We start from the raw sequence: 20,000 nt of genomic DNA on the forward strand, positions 1-20,000 counted from the left end.
AACACTTTTTGTTGTTGTTTTTCTTCTTTGTAATTATTTGACTAGGGGGCAGAGGAGAGGAGAGAGGGAGTGATGGGCAAGTTGTCATTTTCATATCATCAACAACGGAGACTAATTGACTCGTGGAGGACCGGGGGGGGGGGTCCTCCACGAGTCCTTCTTACTGACTACTGAGATACGACTCGGCAAAATGACAACAGAAGTCCTTCATGAAGTCAAATGACAACAGAAGTCCTTCATAAAGTCAAATGACAACAGAAGTCCTTCATGAAGTCAAATGACAACAGAAGTCCTTCATGAAGTCAAATGACAACAGAAGTCCTTACATCGAAGTCAAATGACAACAGAAGTCCTTCATGAAAGTCAAATGACAACAGAAGTCCTTCATAAAGTCAAATGACAACAGAAGTCCTTCATAAAGTCAAAATGACAAAGGAAGTCCTTCATAAAGTCAAAATGACAACAGAAGTCCTTCATAAAGTCAAAATGACAACAGAAGTCCTTCATAAAGTCAAAATGACAACAGAAGTCCTTCATAAAGTCAAATGACAACAGAAGTCCTTCATAAAGTCTCCTCTAAAGTCTCTCACACACACACACACACACACAGAAAGACATGCTGCTAATAAAAACACAGAGACAAAGATGGCGTTAATTATGCCGCTGATAAAAAAAACAACTGGCAATTAAAACGCGCACACATGTGCGCACACACACACACAGAAAGAGATGCCGCTAATAAAAAAAACTGTCAATTTAGCGCGCACGCACGCATGCACACACACACACACACACACACACACACACACACACACACTAAACATAGTTTATACACCCCTCAAAAGTCCAAGGAGAGAAGAGAGGAGGAATTAAGGAATGAAGGAACATAAGGAGAGGAGGCAGAGAGAAAGTAGATGAGGAGGCAGCGGAGTGGATGAGAGAAGGTAAGTAAGGACAAAAGGAGGGAAGGAGGGAAGGAAGGAAGGAAGGAAGGAAGGAAGGAAGGAAGGAAGGAAGGAAGGAAGGAAGGAAGGAAGGAAGGAAGGAAGGACCGATGCAGAGTTGAGAGGAGGCCATCGGTGTTTGAAGGGAACATTATTTAGATTTTTAATCAGTTTGAGGTGTTTGTTAATTCTCTCTCTCTCAGGTCACCTTCTTGACGAGGCCCAAAGTCATCGGCGCCCACGTACCGTTTTTATCTGTCTCACTCGTAACATTGCACGTGAAGTGGGCGAGCTTAAACCGTTCTGACCTGAGATCAGCTTCTATAAATGTCTTCTACATCCTGACAGTTTTCTGAAAAAGCTACGTTTCTATGTCAGTCGTTATTTGATTTTTCAAAAATAGCAGACCTACAAGCTTGCGCGCTATGAGCTTGTAGATCTGCTATTTTTCAATAGCTAAAGCATAGCATAATGCTAACACCAAAAGGGGTTCCCGCGTTAAAATGGGTTAACACAGAATGACAGGGAAGTATGCGCGCACGCGCACACAAGACACACACACTCACACACATGTGTGTGTGTCTTGTGTGTGTGTAGGTGTGTGTGTGTGTGTGTGTGTGTGTGTGTGTGTGTGTGTGTGTGTGTGTGTGTGTGTGTGTGTGTGTGCGCGCGTACCTCCATGCTCCTGGCTAACTCTAAATGGCTCTCTTGCAGAAGCAGCGAGCTAATTAAGAGAGTGCAGGCGTCTGTTCTTTTAACGCAGTGCAGGTTTAAATTAGGACACGCTAAAAATAATAAGGGAAAGTCAGGCATTTTACTGTGAAAAGGAAGACTTTTTTTCTTTTTTTTTTAAACACACAAAAGCCACGTAACACTTTTCTGTGTGTTTTATTAATGGCGGAGGTGCATGACGACTCAACGGTTTTGACGTTATAAAAATAGCTATTTCAAAGTGCTGCTCATCTGGTTTTTTGGGGGATAAAATAAAATGTGTCGCGGCTTAAATAGACGCTCGATCATCCTATTAACCCATTTTGGGCGGGGAGCGCCTTTTGGTGTTAGCATCATGTCATGCTTTAGCTATTGGAAAATAGAAGAATGGAAGAACCACTGACATAGAAACATAGCTTTTTCAGAAAACTGTCAGGATGTAGAAGACATGTTTAGAATCTGATCCCAGGTCAGAATGAAAACTGTCAGGATGTAGAAGACATTTATAGAATCTGATCTCAGGTCAGAATGGGTCTAAACCTCACTAGGCAGAATGAGACATGCATGACGAGTCAGCGCTCAACTCTGACCTCGATGACGACAGCGGGGTGTGCAGTGAAGGGCTGTGTGATTGGCTAGCCAGTGAAGGGCTGTGTGATTGGGCGAGAGAACGCACGTGCGCACGCGTGAGGCACGCTCACGTGTGCGCCAATGTTGTTTTTGGCAGCAATTTTTTTATTTTAGTTTTAGTCATTAGTCTCTTGAATAGTTTTAATTTAGTTTTAGTCACCTGGAATGTTTTAGTGTTTAGTCTAGTTTTAGTCGACTAAATGTAATAAGATTTTTAGTCCACTAAATCTACAGTTACAGTAGAGTAATGTCTGGCAGAAAACAGCGAGTTGAGAAAAAAGGCTTGAAAGGTTCACTTATGTGGTCTCTAACATTATACCTAGCTACATGTTTAAGCATTTATTTCATATTTACATGTCTTCTGTGGTCTCTAACATTACACCTAGCTACATGTTTAAGCATTTATTTCATATTTACATGTCTTCAGTGGACTCTAACATTACACCTAGCTACATGTTTAAGCATTTATTTCATATTTACATGTCTTCTGTGGACTCTAACATTACACCTATAGCTACATGTTTTTTTTTATTTTATTTTTTTTTTTTTTAAGATATTTTTTTGCGGCTTACGCCTTTTATTGATTTTTGAAGGGACAGACAGTAGGCTGACAGGAAACGGGAGAGAGATGGGGGATGACATGCAGTAAAGGCCGTGTCGGGTCCGGGAGTCGAACCCGCGGCACACTGCGACTGGATTACCAGTCCGGTGCCCAGACCGTTACGCTACGGCCTGGGCCTATAGCTACATGTTTAAGCATTTATTTCATATTTACATGTCTTCTGTGGACTCTAACATTACACCTAGCTACATGTTTAAGTATTTATTTCATATTTACATTCAGCTCTGACACTTATTTCAGACATGCTCTAGTATGTGAAGAGTCTGCCTGTGCTATTAACTCATTCTCCTCTGGTGAAAAGCTGTAATTTACGCGATGGCAGTCTCTCAGTCAAATCTGGTCACACATATAAATGATTGAAGGTGTAGGACTATCGTGAGATTTACAACGGGTACCAGCCAGGGTTGTTTTCGTCGACTAAAACTAAGACGAAAAATGTTTGTCGACTACATTTTTTCACGGACAAAAACTAAATTGAAACTAAATGAAAACTAAGCTATGATGACTAAAACTAATTAAATATACTGAAAATTTCGTCAAGAAATAAAAACTAGACTAAAATGGACTAGTAGACAAGAGATCCAGTACAAGTGAATTTACACAACGCGCTGCGACGCGTTGTGAGCTTGTAGATCGGCTATTTTCAGCAAGTGTAAAATCTGTCATTTCGACGGCATCAAGGCCTGACAAAATACATTTTAGTCGACTAAATCAACTGTAGATTTAATCGACTAAAATTGCGTGACATTTAGTCGACTAAAACTAGACTAACACTAAGACATTCCAGGTAACAAAAATGTGACGAAAACTAAATGAAAACTATTCAAGAGACTATGACTAAAACTAAAATCAAAATGTGCTGCCAAAAACAACACTGGTACCAGCCAATCAGAATCAAAGTATATTGGGGACTAAACCGTTTTAGAATGACTATTTTAGAATGATTTGAGCTAAAGAAAAGGATGTGACGGCCAAGATTGGACAAAGTGTGCGCTGTGAACGTACCACTCCCCGTCAGCGAACTTGGCAAGGCAGTAATCTCCTCGGCGTGCGGCGTAGGAACCTTCTACTGGAGGCTGGGCGGCGATCTCTGCCCGCATGGTCTCCATCAGGCTCTCCAGCTGGGCTCCTATTGGACAGACATGGGACATGGTCAGACATGGGACATGGACAGACATGGGACAGACATGGTCAGACATGGGACATGGTCAGACATGGGTCAGACATGGGACAGACATGGGACAAGGTCAGACATGGTCAGACATGGGACATGGACAGACATGGTCAGACATGGGACATGGTCAGACATGGGACAGACATGGGACATGGACAGACATGGGACATGGACAGACATGGTCAGACATGGGACATGGACAGACATGGGACATGGACAGACATGGGACATGGACAGGCATGGGACATGGACAGACATGGTCAGACATGGGACAGACATGGGACAAGGTCAGACATGGGACATGGACAGACATGGTCAGACATGGGACAGACATGGGACATGGTCAGACATGGGACAGACATGGGGCATGGTCAGACATGGGACAGACATGGGGCATGGACAGACATGGACAGACATGGGACAAGGACAGACATGGGACATGGTCAGACATGGGACATGGACGATATCATCCTGATGACTACAAAACAATACTACAACATGACGTAACGATATCATCCTGATGACTACAAAACAAACTACAACATGACGTAACGATATCATCCTGATGACTACAAAACAATACTACAACATGACGTAACGATATCATCCTGATGACTACAAAACAATACTACAACATGACGTAACGATATCATCCTGATGACTACAAAACAATACTACAACATGACGTAACGATATCATCCTGATGACTACAAAACAATACTACAACATGACATAACGATATCATCCTGATGACTACAAAACAATACTACAACATGACGTAACGATATCATCCTGATGACTACAAAACAATACTACAACATGACGTAACGATATCATCCTGATGACTACAAAACAATACTACAACATGACGTAACGATATCATCCTGATGACTACAAAACAATACTACAACATGACGTAACGATATCATCCTGTCGACTACAAAACAATACTACAACATGACGTAACGATATCATCCTGATGACTACAAAACAATACTACAACATGACGTAACGATATCATCCTGATGACTACAAAACAATACTACAACATGACGTAACGATATCATCCTGATGACTACAAAACAATACTACAACATGACGTAACGATATCATCCTGATGACTACAAAACAATACTACAACATGACGTAACGATATCATCCTGATGACTACAAAACAATACTACAACATGACGTAACGATATCATCCTGATGACTACAAAACAATACTACAACATGACGTAACGATATCATCCTGATGACTACAAAACAATACTACAACATGACGTAACGATATCATCCTGATGACTACAAAACAATACTACAACATGACGTAACGATATCATCCTGATGACTACAAAACAATACTACAACATGACGTAACGATATCATCCTGATGACTACAAAACAATACTACAACATGACGTAACGATATCATCCTGATGACTACAAAACAATACTACAACATGACGTAACGATATCATCCTGATGACTACAAAACAATACTACAACATGACGTAACGATATCATCCTGATGACTACAAAACAATACTACAACATGACGTAACGATATCATCATGACTACAAAACAATACTACAACATGACGTAACGATATCATCCGCTCCCGACCGGATCATATACCGAAATGAAACAGAGACCAGGCTTTGCTCTGAGGTGATGGAAAGCCTGGTGGGTGAGGTTAGTATACACTAGGTCTAACAGTCTAACTAAGCCTTACCTGGGTGGTATACACTAAGGTCCAACAGTCTAACAGCCACCTTGCCTCAGTACCAGAACAGATAAGTCAACATGACACGAGGCGATACACACTCAGACAAAGCCAAACAACCCACGTCCACACAACAAACCACTCCGAAAGCAATTCAAAGTCCATTTTAAAAGTTCTGTTTAAGTGAAAGGGAAGACAGGTCTAAAGCAGCCAAATCTGGAGGCCCCATTCAGGGCTGCTCTCTGCTTACATCCAGGTGTCACTCTCAACTTGGCTGATCAGTGCCAAGTTTATTCTTCGTCGTACACAAAGTGTCACAGCGGGGGGAAAATAAAAAATAAAACAATAAAATGTTGGGTTATATTCGGCGCCACGGGGCGTACCGCAAACAACGTCGTACAAACAAACAAAAGCAGAAATTAGGTTCAAGCTCACAAGTTGAAATCTCTAAGGCCTGGCTTCTCTGTGGCTGTCGGCGCCCATTAGCGCTCCATGCCATTAACGCTGAGCTGTACAACGTCTGAGGAAAAGTCTGGGCACACAGAGAGAGAGCTAGCTAATCCATTCTGACCTGAGATCAGATTCTAAAAATGTCTTCTACACATCCTGACAGTTTTCTGAAAAAGCTATGTTTCTATGTCAGTCGTTCTTCGACTTTTCAAAAATAGCAGACCTACAAGCTCGTAGCGCGCCACTCGGTGGCGCGTTATGAGCTTGTAGATCTGCTATTTTTCAATAGCTAAAGCATAACATAATGCTAACACCAAAAGGGGTTCCCGCCCCAAAATGGGCTAATCACGACTATCACGGCGGATCTGAGGCGAGAAGGAGGAGGCGGCTGTCAATATGCTGAGAGTGTCGGACCAATCAGAGAGTCACTCTGTGGACTTGGGCGCCGCCAAATAAGTGGCAGCCCGATTTGCACCCGTCACTAACAATTGGGGTGGCTGTTTGTGGATGTAAGGGTGTGTGTGTGTTCGTCCTAGGGCGTCATTTTGTCCATGTGGGGCGTTTTGTCCATGTGGGGCGTCATAGGGCGTCATTGTGTGTGTGTGTGTGTGCGTGTTTGTGTGCGCGAGAGTCTATGTATACTTCCCTACGTCATTCTGTGTGTGTATCTTAAAATGTGCCCACTCGCGTGCACGTGTGAGAGAGATGTGTGTATGTGCATGCATATCTTGCCCTCCCCCTCTCTCTCTCTCTCTCTCTCTGTCCTATTATCTATATGTGTGTCTGTTCATGTGTATGTGCACGTGAGTGAGAGTGAGCACTCGCTCACGTGCGCTGCGCGCGTGTGTGTGTGTGTGTGTGTGGAAGTGCTTACAGCAGCTACTTTACTAAAGTGGCCCATGTGAACTTACATGGTGATTTGTTGACAGCTCATTTCCATTGATTTCCCCCTGGGGTGGGGGAAGGGGGGGGGGGGGCTGCATGGTTCCACGGGTAACGTGCACGCTCTCTAACGGACACGTGTGTTAAATAAAGCTTGAACGTTTAGCACTTTGTTTTCTTTCAAAACCAATGTTGCGAAGGATTCACCACAGTTTGGCACGACTGGTCGACTATTGAGGCTAAATCACCATCTAGACTCTAGAGCCTTTGTACAGATTTTACAGAAAGGCAACTACTGTTGAGGGGAAACCAGATTTATTCCAGAGATCGATATGTTAATGTCATTTATAGGGCCACGCCAACCGACTGCGGAACTCATTATCTGTACATATTAAACAAACGAGAAGCAAGAAGCCTTTTTTGTGTCCAAGTGAACAAATTAAAAATGTATGCATTTCATGTAGTCATAGCACTTTATAGTACACATGCATATTGTATAATATATAATATAGTATAGTATGTATAGTTGACATAGATACGTTCTTAGTTTATACATGATTCATGATAACTACTTTTTATATATGTGATGTATGCCATGCTTTTGTTTTTGCTTAATGTAAGACGCTCTGGATCAAGAGCGTCTGATAAATGCCTAAATTGTAAATTGTGTGTGTGTGTGTGTGTGTGTGTGTGTGTGTGTGTGTGTGTGTGTGTGTGTGTGTGTGTGTGTGTGTGTATATATATATCTGGTACAGCAGAAGGCAAAGAAAAGCCTCACATGGACAAACATCAGCTCATGTAACGCAATTATTCACACATCACTTCACAGAGCATGCAGAGTGAGGCTGTGTTGTGCTGTGGAGGTGTGACCTGGATTCAGCTAGTGGCCCCCCGAGGGCCCCCACCACACCACAACAACAACCTAGAGGCCCCCGAGGGCTGAACCCACACCACAACAACAACCTAGAGGGCCCCCCCGAGGGCTGAACCCACACCACAACAACAACTAGAGGCCCCCCGAGGGCTGAACCCACACCACAACAACAACTAGAGGCCCCCGAGGGCTGAACCCACACCACAACAACAACTAGAGGCCCCCGAGGGCTGAACCCACACCACAACAACAACTAGAGGCCCCTGAGGGCTGAACCCACACCACAACAACAACTAGAGGCCCCCCGAGGGCTGAACCCACACCACAACAACAACAACCTAGAGGCCCCCGAGGGCTGAACCCACACCACAACAACAACTAGAGGCCCCCGAGGGCTGAACCCACACGACAACAACAACAACCTAGAGGCCCCCGAGGGCTGAACCCACACCACAACAACAACCTAGAGGCCCCCGAGGGCTGAACCCACACCACAACAACAACCTAGAGGGCCCCCCCGAGGGCTGAACCCACACCACAACAACAACTAGAGGCCCCCGAGGGCTGAACCCACACCACAACAACAACAACCTAGAGGCCCCCGAGGGCTGAACCCACACCACAACAACAACAACCTAGAGGCCCCCGAGGGCTGAACCCACACCACAACAACAACAACAACCTAGAGGCCCCCGAGGGCTGAACCCACACCACAACAACAACTAGAGGCCCCCGAGGGCTGAACCCACACCACAACAACAACAACCTAGAGGCCCCCAAGGGCTGAACCCACACCACAACAACAACTAGAGGCCCCCGAGGGCTGAACCCACACGACAACAACAACAACCTAGAGGCCCCCGAGGGCTGAACCCACACCACAACAACAACAACCTAGAGGCCCCCGAGGGCTGAACCCACACCACAACAACAACTAGAGGCCCCCCGAGGGCTGAACCCACACCACAACAACAACAACCTAGAGGCCCCCGAGGGCTGAACCCACACCACAACAACAACAACCTAGAGGCCCCCGAGGGCTGAACCCACACCACAACAACAACTAGAGGCCCCCCGAGGGCTGAACCCACACCACAACAACAACAACCTAGAGGCCCCCGAGGGCTGAACCCACACCACAACAACAACAACCTAGAGGCCCCCGAGGGCTGAACCCACACAACAACAACAACCTAGAGGCCCCCGAGGGCTGAACCCACACCACAACAACAACTAGAGGCCCCCGAGGGCTGAACCCACACCACAACAACAACAACCTAGAGGCCCCCGAGGGCTGAACCCACACCACAACAACAACAACCTAGAGGCCCCCGAGGGCTGAACCCACACCACAACAACAACTAGAGGCCCCCCGAGGGCTGAACCCACACCACAACAACAACAACCTAGAGGCCCCCGAGGGCTGAACCCACACCACAACAACAACAACCTAGAGGCCCCCGAGGGCTGAACCCACACCACAACAACAACTAGAGGCCCCCCGAGGGCTGAACCCACACCACAACAACAACAACCTAGAGGCCCCCGAGGGCTGAAACCACACCACAACAACAACAACCTAGAGGCCCCCGAGGGCTGAACCCACACCCAACAACAACAACCTAGAGGCCCCCGAGGGCTGAACCCACACCACAACAACAACAACAGGGTCTCAGTCAGATAGTGGCCCCCGATGGCTGAACCCACACCAGAGGCCCCCCCGAGGGCTGAACCCACACCACAACAACAACAGGGTCTCAGTCAGATAGTGGCCCCCGAGGGCTGAACCCACACCACCACAACAACAACAGGGTCTCAGTCAGCTAGAGGCCCCCGAGGGCTGAACCCACACCACAACGTCAACAGCAGCAGGACAAGCAAAGTGCATATTACAAACATGTCTTACAATACAATAAAATGTAGGATTTCACAATACAGTAGGTCGTTTTGCTTCACGGGCCATCCCTTGTTGTACCGTACACTATACAGTAATAGTCAGCGAAGGGGAGATGTGGATTTACGGTTAGCGAGTGACGAGACTTTGACCCGGCGGTAATTGGAGTGAATCGGCGGGTCGCAGGCAGCGGGCCATAAATCTTGGCGTGGGCGGGTCAGCTGACCCATGGCCCTGTGCCGCTCTGCCAGACAACAAGCGTGCCGGGGCCCCCCACCGGAGCTGGGGCCCCCACCGGAGCTTATGTAAACCCTAAACCATGTGTTCCGTCCATACTCCCACTCACGGTTATGTGCCGTGCTGGCCCGCGGGAAGCACACGGCAACATAAGACGGAGGTCAAGGGTCAGGCCCGTGAGTGGCGTTTCGCTGACTGCTCACGGACCACCGAAGGGTATTGTAGAGAGAAGTGCTCAGGTGTTTGTTTTTTACAGCGTTACTTACAGTGTGGCGTTTTATACTTCAGCGTGTCTCAAACTGTGGGAGTCCCCCTCCCCCCCCCCAATGATTTGCTTAACCCTGAGATCAGATTCTATAAGTGTCTTCTAAATCCTGACAGTTTTCTGAAAAAGCTATGTTTCTATGTCAGTCGTTCTTCGATTTTTCAAAAATAGCAGACCTACAAGCTCGTAGCGCGCCACCGAGTGGCGCGCTACGAGCTTGTAGATCGCCCATAGAACGCACAAGTCATGATGCCTACGTTATGTTTTGCATTAAGTTCTAAATGGACCGGGCCAATTTCTGGAATAGACTAAAGCCTAGTGCCGTATATCACATTTACATACGCCATGCGGGCCGTTTACATGAATAAGACATTGTTAATTAGGTTAGATTAAGTAGCTCTTTCCATTACGGCTTGGTGTGTGTGTGTACGTCTAGGAACTGTGCGTGTGTGTGTGTGTGTGTGTGTGTGTGTGTGTGTGTGTGTGTGTGTGTGCGTGCGTGCACACGAGCATGTGGAAAGACACCCCCTAAAGCTTATATGCGTTATTTATTGAGATCTCTGAGGACCTAAAGTAGAGCATGGCCCAGGATGGGAACCAACACTAAATAAAAATATAAGTGAGTGTGTGTGTGTGTGTGTGTGCACTGTTGTAAACACACACACACACACACACACACACACACACGGCAGTGGTTCAGGGGTAGAGTGGCCGGATGGTAACCGCAAGGTTGCCAGTTGCGTGTGTGTGTGTGTGTGTGTGAGAGGGGTAAGTGGTTTGGGAAGTAATTCATCCAAAGGTGTTTAAAAACTGCTACAAAACACTGCTGTGGATGTTTGGTGTGTGTGTGTGTGTGTGGCACGCACGTGTGTGTGTGTGTTTATACCCCTGTGCTCCTTCTCTGCATGTATCAGCAGTCAGTGGGTGGCCAATGAGCTGTTTGGATACGCCCCCCCCCACCCCAGACTCATCCTCCTCCTCTCCTTCATCCCTCCATCCCTCGTCGCCTCCTCTCCTCTCCTCTCCTCTCCTCTCCTCTCCTCTCCTCTCCTCTCCTCTCCTCTCCTCTCCTCTCCTCTCCCCTCCCCTCCCCTCCCCTCCCCTCCTCTCCTCTCCTCTCCTCTCCTCTCCTCTCCATCCCTCCATCACCTCCTCCTCCTCCTCTCCCAGTCTCTCAGTTGTAGTTTGACGCGGTGCTAATGAAGGTATATTTTTTCCTCCCTTGCCGTTAGCCTGCCTGGCCGTTACTGCTCCCATAAACTGGTGAAACACAACTGTCGTAGTTTGTTGTGTTTCTGTGTTTGGTATATGCCGCCCCAACCCATTCTCTTTTGTTATTATCCAGCTAGTAAATGTTGTTGTGGGGAGTGGAAACAATATATGTTACGACAACCGAGGACAACACAATGCTGGCATTTACCGTTACGGTGCTGCCTCCGAGCTATTGGTCTGACTGAGTCTAACTTAGTCAGCAGAACCCACTCCCACCAAATGGACAATGAAACACTGTATGACTACAGTAAAAAAACTGGTGCACACCGTATCGCTCCCACGCACACAGACACCTCATACCTCCCAACATTTTCCCCAGTGAAAGAATACAAACAGCCAATAGCATATTACAAAGTTATCCCCCTCACTGGTGAAAATTCCGGGAGGAAAAACGGGCACGCACTGGGGTGAATTATCCGGTATTCATGGCCACATAGGTGAACACACTGGTAGGTGAACCAACACGGACATTGCTGTTCCTTGGAGTGGTTTTGCACCGCTCAAAAACAATATTATTGTGTGTACAACAACACAATCAACACACACACACACACGGATATCATGACCATGCACATTTTATGATCAGCCTGAATCACACAAAGATGCGTGCACTACTACGCTCACGTGCACTTAACATTTTGACAGTTCAAAACGTTCAAAGCGATCTCTGGGGCAGAACGAAGCTTTTTGGAGAGACTACAGTTGGAGATGTGCGCCCTGCGGGGTCAACACACTCACAGAACGAACGCCCACGCCATCATCACCGCTCCACCGGGCAGCGTTCCACTTCCAGTGACCAAGCAGAGGCATGACGGAGTTGGCGTTCAACTGCACAGTCAAGTCAACTTCAATGGGCAACGCATCACAGGAAAACCCCCGGTGCCATGGGGGGGGATGAATCCGTGCTCCATGCTTTTGATATTGCCCTCTGGTTATATATATATATATTCTTTTTGTGCTTTTGGCCGGCGGGGATGTGAGTTTCATCTCATCCACTGCTTCTGGTCGGAATAAATTTACGTACTCTGCCTTTTTTTTCCTTTTGTGTGGTTTAACCCCGTGGTCTCCGCCCGGAGCACGTTTATTATATTCTTCTTTCTCGTGATTCAAATGGCGTTGCATTTTAACCCATTTTGCGCGGGAACCCCTTTTAGTGTTAGCATTATGTTATGCTTTAGCTATTTAAAAATAGCAGATCTACAAGCTCATAGCGCACCACCGAGTGGCGCGCTACGAGCTTGTAGGTCTGCTATTTTTGAAAAAGCGAAGAACGGTTGACATAGAAACATAGCTTTTTCAGAAAACTGAAAAATAAACTGAAAATAATATTATATAATTCATTCATTCTCTGGGGGTGGGGGAAATGATTTAACCCATTCTGGGCGGGAACCCCTTTTGGTGTTTTAAAGCTTCATGTTATACTTTATAGCTATTGAAAAATAGCAGATCTACAAGCTCATAGAGTGAACATTTTAACTCAATTCTTTGCTTCTGGGGACTAGGTCCCTGGAACAACATATTTTCAGATGGGGGTCTCGGAGGCCAAATACAATGCAGATAATTCTGGGGGTCCCTTGACCCGGAATATTTTTGAGAACCACTGACATATAGAAACTGTCAGTTATTTATAGAAGGCATTTGTAGAATCTTGTGTCAGGTCTAAATGGGTTAAAGGCGGGTGGGGGGGACACGCTGACAGACAACGGCAGACCATACGCGGGGTGTGTACCCAGTACTACCCACACTAGTACGCGTGCGTGAGAACAAATTACAACCACACACACAGAGATTTTGAAAACATGACCAATGACAAAAAAACTCCCATATCTGCTGGGCGAAGTACAACAATGTGCAAACACAGCAGCAAGATTTGTGAGCTGCTGTGATAGGAGAAGGATATCAAATGGAACACAACCACCCTAAAGACTAATCATTGTGTATATTCCTGCACTATATACCTGCATCAAGTGATCTTGGTACATCAAAATGTATCTATTGAAGATTCTGACTTTCAAATGTACATCTTTTTTGTATTGTATTACTGTATTGTTGTATTGTGGGGGGCATGCACCGAGGTTTAGATTGTTTTATGAGGAGATATTTCCCACCTCTTTGAAGGGGAACGAAAGGTGGCCCGTCTGGTCTGGAGGGAGCCCACCATAAAATACCGTAATTCACGACTGCAGAAGAAGAGTGAAATCCCCCCACCACCACCACTCCTCCTCTCCCTATATTCCCATTCCCACCAAATCACCAATTTCCTCTCCCTCTCTCGGTCCGATCGAGCCCAATCGAGTGCAGCTAATGCCCTCTTTTTTTTTATCCTAAATCCATCGCCCCTCCCTGACCCATATATCGTCACCGTCGGGCATAGAGGTCCCCCATCTATCCATCTATTTTAACTCTGTGGTTTTTTTCTTAACCCATTCTGAACGGGAACCCCTTTTGGTGTTAGCATCATGTTATGCTTTAGGTATTGAAAAATAGCAGATCTACAAGCTCATATCGCGCCACCGAGTGGCGCGATACGAGCTTGTAGGTCTGCTATTTTTGAAAAAAATCGAAGAACGACTGACATTTTTAGAATCTGATCTCAGGTCAGAATGGGTTCGTCAGACCAGCGTGTGTCCAGTGGAAACCTCGTATGAATCTGATCTCAGGTCAGAATGGGTTAAACGAACGCCCAAATTGATCATCCTACAGCGTCACAACAAAAGCATCAGAAGTATATCTGATCTACAAAAAGCATCAGAAGTATATCTGATCTACAAAAAGCATCAGAAGTATATCTGATCTACAAAAAGCATCAGAAGTATCTGATCTACAAGTATCTGATCTACAAGCTCATTCAGGTTTTCGCCGTACGGGGTTTCCGGCCGACAGAGACGATACGATACGAGCACGTCGTTACGGCCCCCGAGTCAAAGTGTCACTCAGGGCAGCTTGAGGTATATAACGCCCATCACATCACGGCAGCTAGCTGACGTGTGCTCAAATGGAGCGCGTTGGTACGGCGCCGTGAACGGAACGCCACGGGCGAAGGAAGCCGGTGTGGAGAGGGGGGGCTCGCTCTACCCGCCAGAAGAATCAACTCGACAGACAAGGTGAGCTGACCTTTTGGCGGCGGTAGATGTGCCTTCGCGGAGATGTGCCGTGTGTATCTAATGTAATAACGCACGCCTCGGTGGAAGAGGAGGGGATGGGGTTCTGACGTTGCGGGCGGCAAAACACTCATTACTTCCCCTGGGGGGGAACGCACGGAGGAAGGAGGGGAGGGGCCACTGGAGGCCTGGGTCTTTGTTGATGACCTAGATCGAGTGGTTCTTCAATTACAAGGACCCCCCCCCCCCCACAGCTCGATATGCACAAGGGCAGGGGGTCCTAGACGTTTTTCCAGGCAAAGGACCCCCTTAGCTGAGAGAGATGAACCAGGGACCCCCCCCGACCAAGTAAACATTGCATACATTTTGTGTTGCAGATTAAACCTCTACACATAGATTCCATAGATAGCTTCATAGACGTGTTTGACATCACTGTCACAACGAGGGTATGTTCGATTCAGAAGACCTTCTGAAGACCCCTAGCTGCACCAGGCCGCTGTCACCCGTTTGATATGATTCTTATCTCCCAAGATGCCACTGCCGCGCCACACACACACACACACACACACACACACACACACACACACACACACACACACACACACACACACACACACACACACACACACACACACACACACACACACACACACACACACACACACACACACACACACACACACACAGTAATAAGACTATTTCTGTCAGGAAGTAACTCAGACCACTTCCCTTTCCGCATGCCAAGTGGTCGTCCTTGCGCCCAGAAGACCCCCCCCCCACCCCTGACGTCTGCCAGATCGATACGATACGCCGTGACGCTCCAGTCTCAGATCTCAGATCGATATAGCGTTGAATTCCAGCACTCCGCTATTATATGTTCACACCAGAGCACAGCGAGAAGGACAATATAAAAATAAGAACGTTACCAAACGCGCTCTTTTACAGGTTTGTTTGGTCAAGTATAAGAGGTGTTTAACCCATTCTGAGATCAGATTCATATGAGGTTTCCACTGGACACACACTGGTGGTAGTGAATTTGCAGCTCAACAAAACCTATCCACTTTATTTATTAAGCACATTTAAAACAACTGTGTTGTTGAACCAAAGTGCTGTTCAGACTCGGTACCAAAGAGAAAAAAAAACCTAAATACTAAAATACCAAGAGACGTGTATGACAGAGGTCGCGATCAATTAAACCCATTTGGGTTAAATCACTGCACTATCCTTATTGTGAGTGGTTCTTTATCACGATGAACAATAATGTCGATCAGGGTCCAAATCCCTCTTCCACCACTTTATCACCATTCTTCTTCTCTTCCCGCAGGCAGCACAGTGTCCTTAACCGATTCTACAAATACCTTCTAAATCCTGACAGTTATCTCTAAAAAAAACCCCCATGTTTCTATGTCAGTGGTTCTCGTACATTTTCACGTCAAGGACTACCAAAACTATCGGCAATTGGCCGATGAAACTAAGTGGAGAACAGGGTGGGGACGGACGGACGGACTAAGTGGAGAACAGGGTGGGGACGGACGGACGGACTAAGTGGAGAACAGGGTGGGGACGGACGGACGGACTAAGTGGAGAACAGGGTGGGGACGGACGGACGGACTAAGTGGAGAACAGGGTGGGGACGGACGGACGGACTAAGTGGAGAACAGGGTGGGGACGGACTAAGTGGAGAACAGGGTGGGGACGGACTAAGTGGAGAACAGGGTGGGGACGGACTAAGTGGAGAACAGGGTGGGGACGGACTAAGTGGAGAACAGGACGGACGGACGGACGGACGGACGGACTAAGTGGAGAACAGGGTGGGGACGGACGGACGGACTAAGTGGAGAACAGGCAATTGAAAGTAGAACGACAAAAAAAACAAATACTCTCAAAGAGAACAGCAACACAAAATGATGTGTTAGGGTACACAGTACACAGCCAGAGAGAGAGAGAGAGAGAGAGACAGAGAGAGAGAGAGAGAGAGAGAGAGAGAGAGAGAGAGAGAGAGAGAGAGAGAGGGGTTCCATGGACAGTAGGGTCCAGCGTCATTAAGGTGAGGAACAGCTGCTGAGGGTAAAAGGTAGACTGTGAATAATGTAGACAGAATGGTAGGACAGTGAGAGACGGGACGTTACCCTGAACGGCCCTGGGCTGAGCCTCGGGGTGACAGAGAGGACATGTTGGTTCTGAACGGCCCTGGGCTGAGCCTCGGGGTGACAGAGAGGACATGTTGGTTCTGAACGGCCCTGGGCTGAGCCTCGGGGTGACAGAGAGGACATGTTGGTTCTGAACGGCCCTGGGCTGAGCCTCGGGGTGACAGAGAGGACATGTTGGTCCTGAACGGCCCTGGGCTGAGCCTCGGGGTGACAGAGAGGACATGTTGGTTCTGAACGGCCCTGGGCTGAGCCTCGGGGTGACAGAGAGGACATGTTGGTTCTGAACGGCCCTGGGCTGAGCCTCGGGGTGACAGAGAGGACATGTTGGTTCTGAACGGCCCTGGGCTGAGCCTCGGGGTGACAGAGAGGACATGTTGGTCCTGAACGGCCCTGGGCTGAGCCTCGGGGTGACAGAGAGGACATGTTGGTTCTGAACGGCCCTGGGCTGAGCCTCGGGGTGACAGAGAGGACATGTTGGTTCTGAACGGCCCTGGGCTGAGCCTCGGGGTGACAGAGAGGACATGTTGGTCCTGAACGGCCCTGGGCTGAGCCTCGGGGTGACAGAGAGGACATGTTGGTTCTGAACGCAACGGTCCGACCGACCGAGACGATTCTGAGACCTTCGAGTTGGCAGCGGCGCCACTAACACTACTATCACTATTATCACTACTATCACTATTATCACTACTATCCCACTAACACATGGGACGACATGAACGTTATATGTCACGATGGTGGCGGAAATGAGTGATTAACAATATTATATAGCTATAATAAAAATATGCTTAATTAAAACGTGAAATTGCAGGCACTTGTGTTAGCCATTTAAAACCCCAGCAGACCTACGTATACAGTATTATGGGGGGGAAGAAAGTAGCAGGTTGCAACGCGCTGTGAACTTGTAGATCTGCTATTTTTATGCTATGTGTTAATTGTTTCCTACAAAGTTCTTTCTATACGCCAAGAGCATTTCCATTGGGGTCAAACACATAACACGCTGACATGTTATTCATGGTGGCGGTCATCTTGGAGCCTGTACTGGTATTTACAAAATGAGCCACATTATGTTATTAACAGTTATATTATTGCGCTTGTTTTGTGCGTAACTGCTCTGGGCTATAGGGTTCTCATAGTGAGGTCTGCGGTTCCAGGGGTCCCCAGCAAAATGTGTTCACTTATTCAGGACGGGAACCATTTTTTGGTATTTTAACCCATTCTGACCTGAGATCAGATTCATACGAGGTTTCCACTGGACACACACTGGTCTGATCAACCCATTCTGACCTGAGATCAGATTCTAAAAATGTCAGTCGCTCTTCGATTTTTCAAAAATAGCAGACCTACAAGCTCATAGCACGAGCTTGTAGGTCTGCTATTTTTGAAAAATCGAAGGACGACTGACATAGAAACACAACTTTTTCAGAAAACCGTCAGGCTGTAGAAGACATTTTTAGAATCTGATCTCAGGTCAGAATGGATTAAATCCGTATATTTAGCACGGCTGAAAATACACCGGGAGGGTCTCTAAACATCGGCAGCAAAACGCAAGCTGTGCGAGGGCGAGGACGCCGAGGACGCCACTGTGCGGCTCGGAGCGGCCTCAGTCTTTCAGCGTGTCCAAGGTCAAGGTCACGCACATCTGTGGAGGTCCCCCACTGACAGTAATTACACATTGCCTCGGGGGGGAGAGAGAGTCAGAGAGAGAGAGAGAGAGAGAGAGAGAGAGAGAGAGAGAGAGGGGGAGGGAGAGGGGGAGACAGAGGGGGAGAGAGAGAGAGAGATCGAGATAGCAGCTATAGGAGAAAGCCTGTGGGAGGAGAGAGAGAGAGAGAGAGAGGGAGGGGGAGAGGGAGAGGGAGAGGGAGAGGGAGAGGGAGAGGGAGAGGGAGAGGGAGAGGGAGAGGGAGAGGGAGAGAGAGAGAATGTGATGAACAGAACGAGGTAGATAAAGAGCCCTGGAGGAAGGAGAGAAGAAAAAGAGAATTGAAAGAGAAGGAAACCTAAAATCCCAAACACTTCCTGCTGACTAGGGACAAAATATCAATTTAATCACAAACGCAAGCTCACATACTCACAACGAACGCCATCCATAAGGACCAAACCCCCCCCCACCACCCCCCCTCCCCCCTCACATTTAAGAGTAATTAAATGTGAATAATTAAAACACGGAGGAAAAGGCTGTGAATCAGAGCACCAGAGAAGACAACCCCTTGAGAATAAAACCATATTACCAGCCATGCATTTCTCCCCACAGTGTTTGAGAATCATTTAGGAGATAACACAGGCCCGAGATAGGCACATACTGTAGTTAGTAGGCCCTCTGTGTGTGCGTGTGTGTGCGTGTGTTTGTGTGTGTGTGTGTGTGTGCGTGTGTGTGTTTGTGTGTGTGTGCGTGTGTTTGTGTGTGCGCGTGTGTGCGCGTGTGCATGCGCGCGTGTGTTAGCGATTGAGTGAGTGAGCGAGACAGACAGACAGAGCACGTGCGACCGTGCGTGCGTGCGTGCATGTGTGAGTGTGTGCGTGCGTGGGCGTGCGTGTGTGTGTGTGTGTTTAAGCATGCGTGCGTGTGTGAGCGCGTGTGTGTGCGTGCGTGGGCGTGTGTGTGCGTGCATGGGCATGTGCATGCATGCATGCGTGGGCGTGAGCATTCACAAAAAAACAGCAGATCCACATGCTCGCAACGCATTGAAATGCGTCACATTGTGAGCTTGCAGATCTGCCACTTTTCTGTGAAGGGATTCAGTGTGTGTGTGTGTGTGTGGGGGGGGGAGGGGGGGGGGGGGGGGTAAGGACTGGACCAAGTACAGAGTCAATGTACAGTAGCCAATTTAAGATCAAACGCAATCAATTGTTAAGACGAGTTTGGATGGAACCAATTGAGAGATCCTGGATTCATTTTTAACCGGGAAGCTATTGAAAAATAGCAGACCACTAGCCACTGAGTGGCGCGCTACGAGCTTGTAGGTCTGCTATTTTTGAAAAACCGAAGAACGACTGACATGGAAACATAGCTTTTTCAGAAAACTGTCAGGATGTAGAAGAACATTTTTAGAATCTGATCTCAGGT

General features: G+C 47.3%; 1 protein-coding gene across 1 annotated transcript in view; it reads right to left on the bottom strand.

The window, feature by feature from the left end:
- snd1 (staphylococcal nuclease and tudor domain containing 1) overlaps positions 1 to 20,000 on the bottom strand; it is a 360,720-nt gene that overhangs the window by 48,098 nt on the left and 292,622 nt on the right. Inside the window, 1 exon segment of the mRNA XM_083794554.1 lies at positions 3,909 to 4,036. Coding sequence (XP_083650680.1) covers positions 3,909 to 4,036 — 128 coding nt within the window.

This window comes from Protomyctophum parallelum (assembly GCF_964188405.1).
Source record: "Protomyctophum parallelum genome assembly, chromosome: 22".
NCBI classification, from domain to species: domain Eukaryota; kingdom Metazoa; phylum Chordata; class Actinopteri; order Myctophiformes; family Myctophidae; genus Protomyctophum; species Protomyctophum parallelum.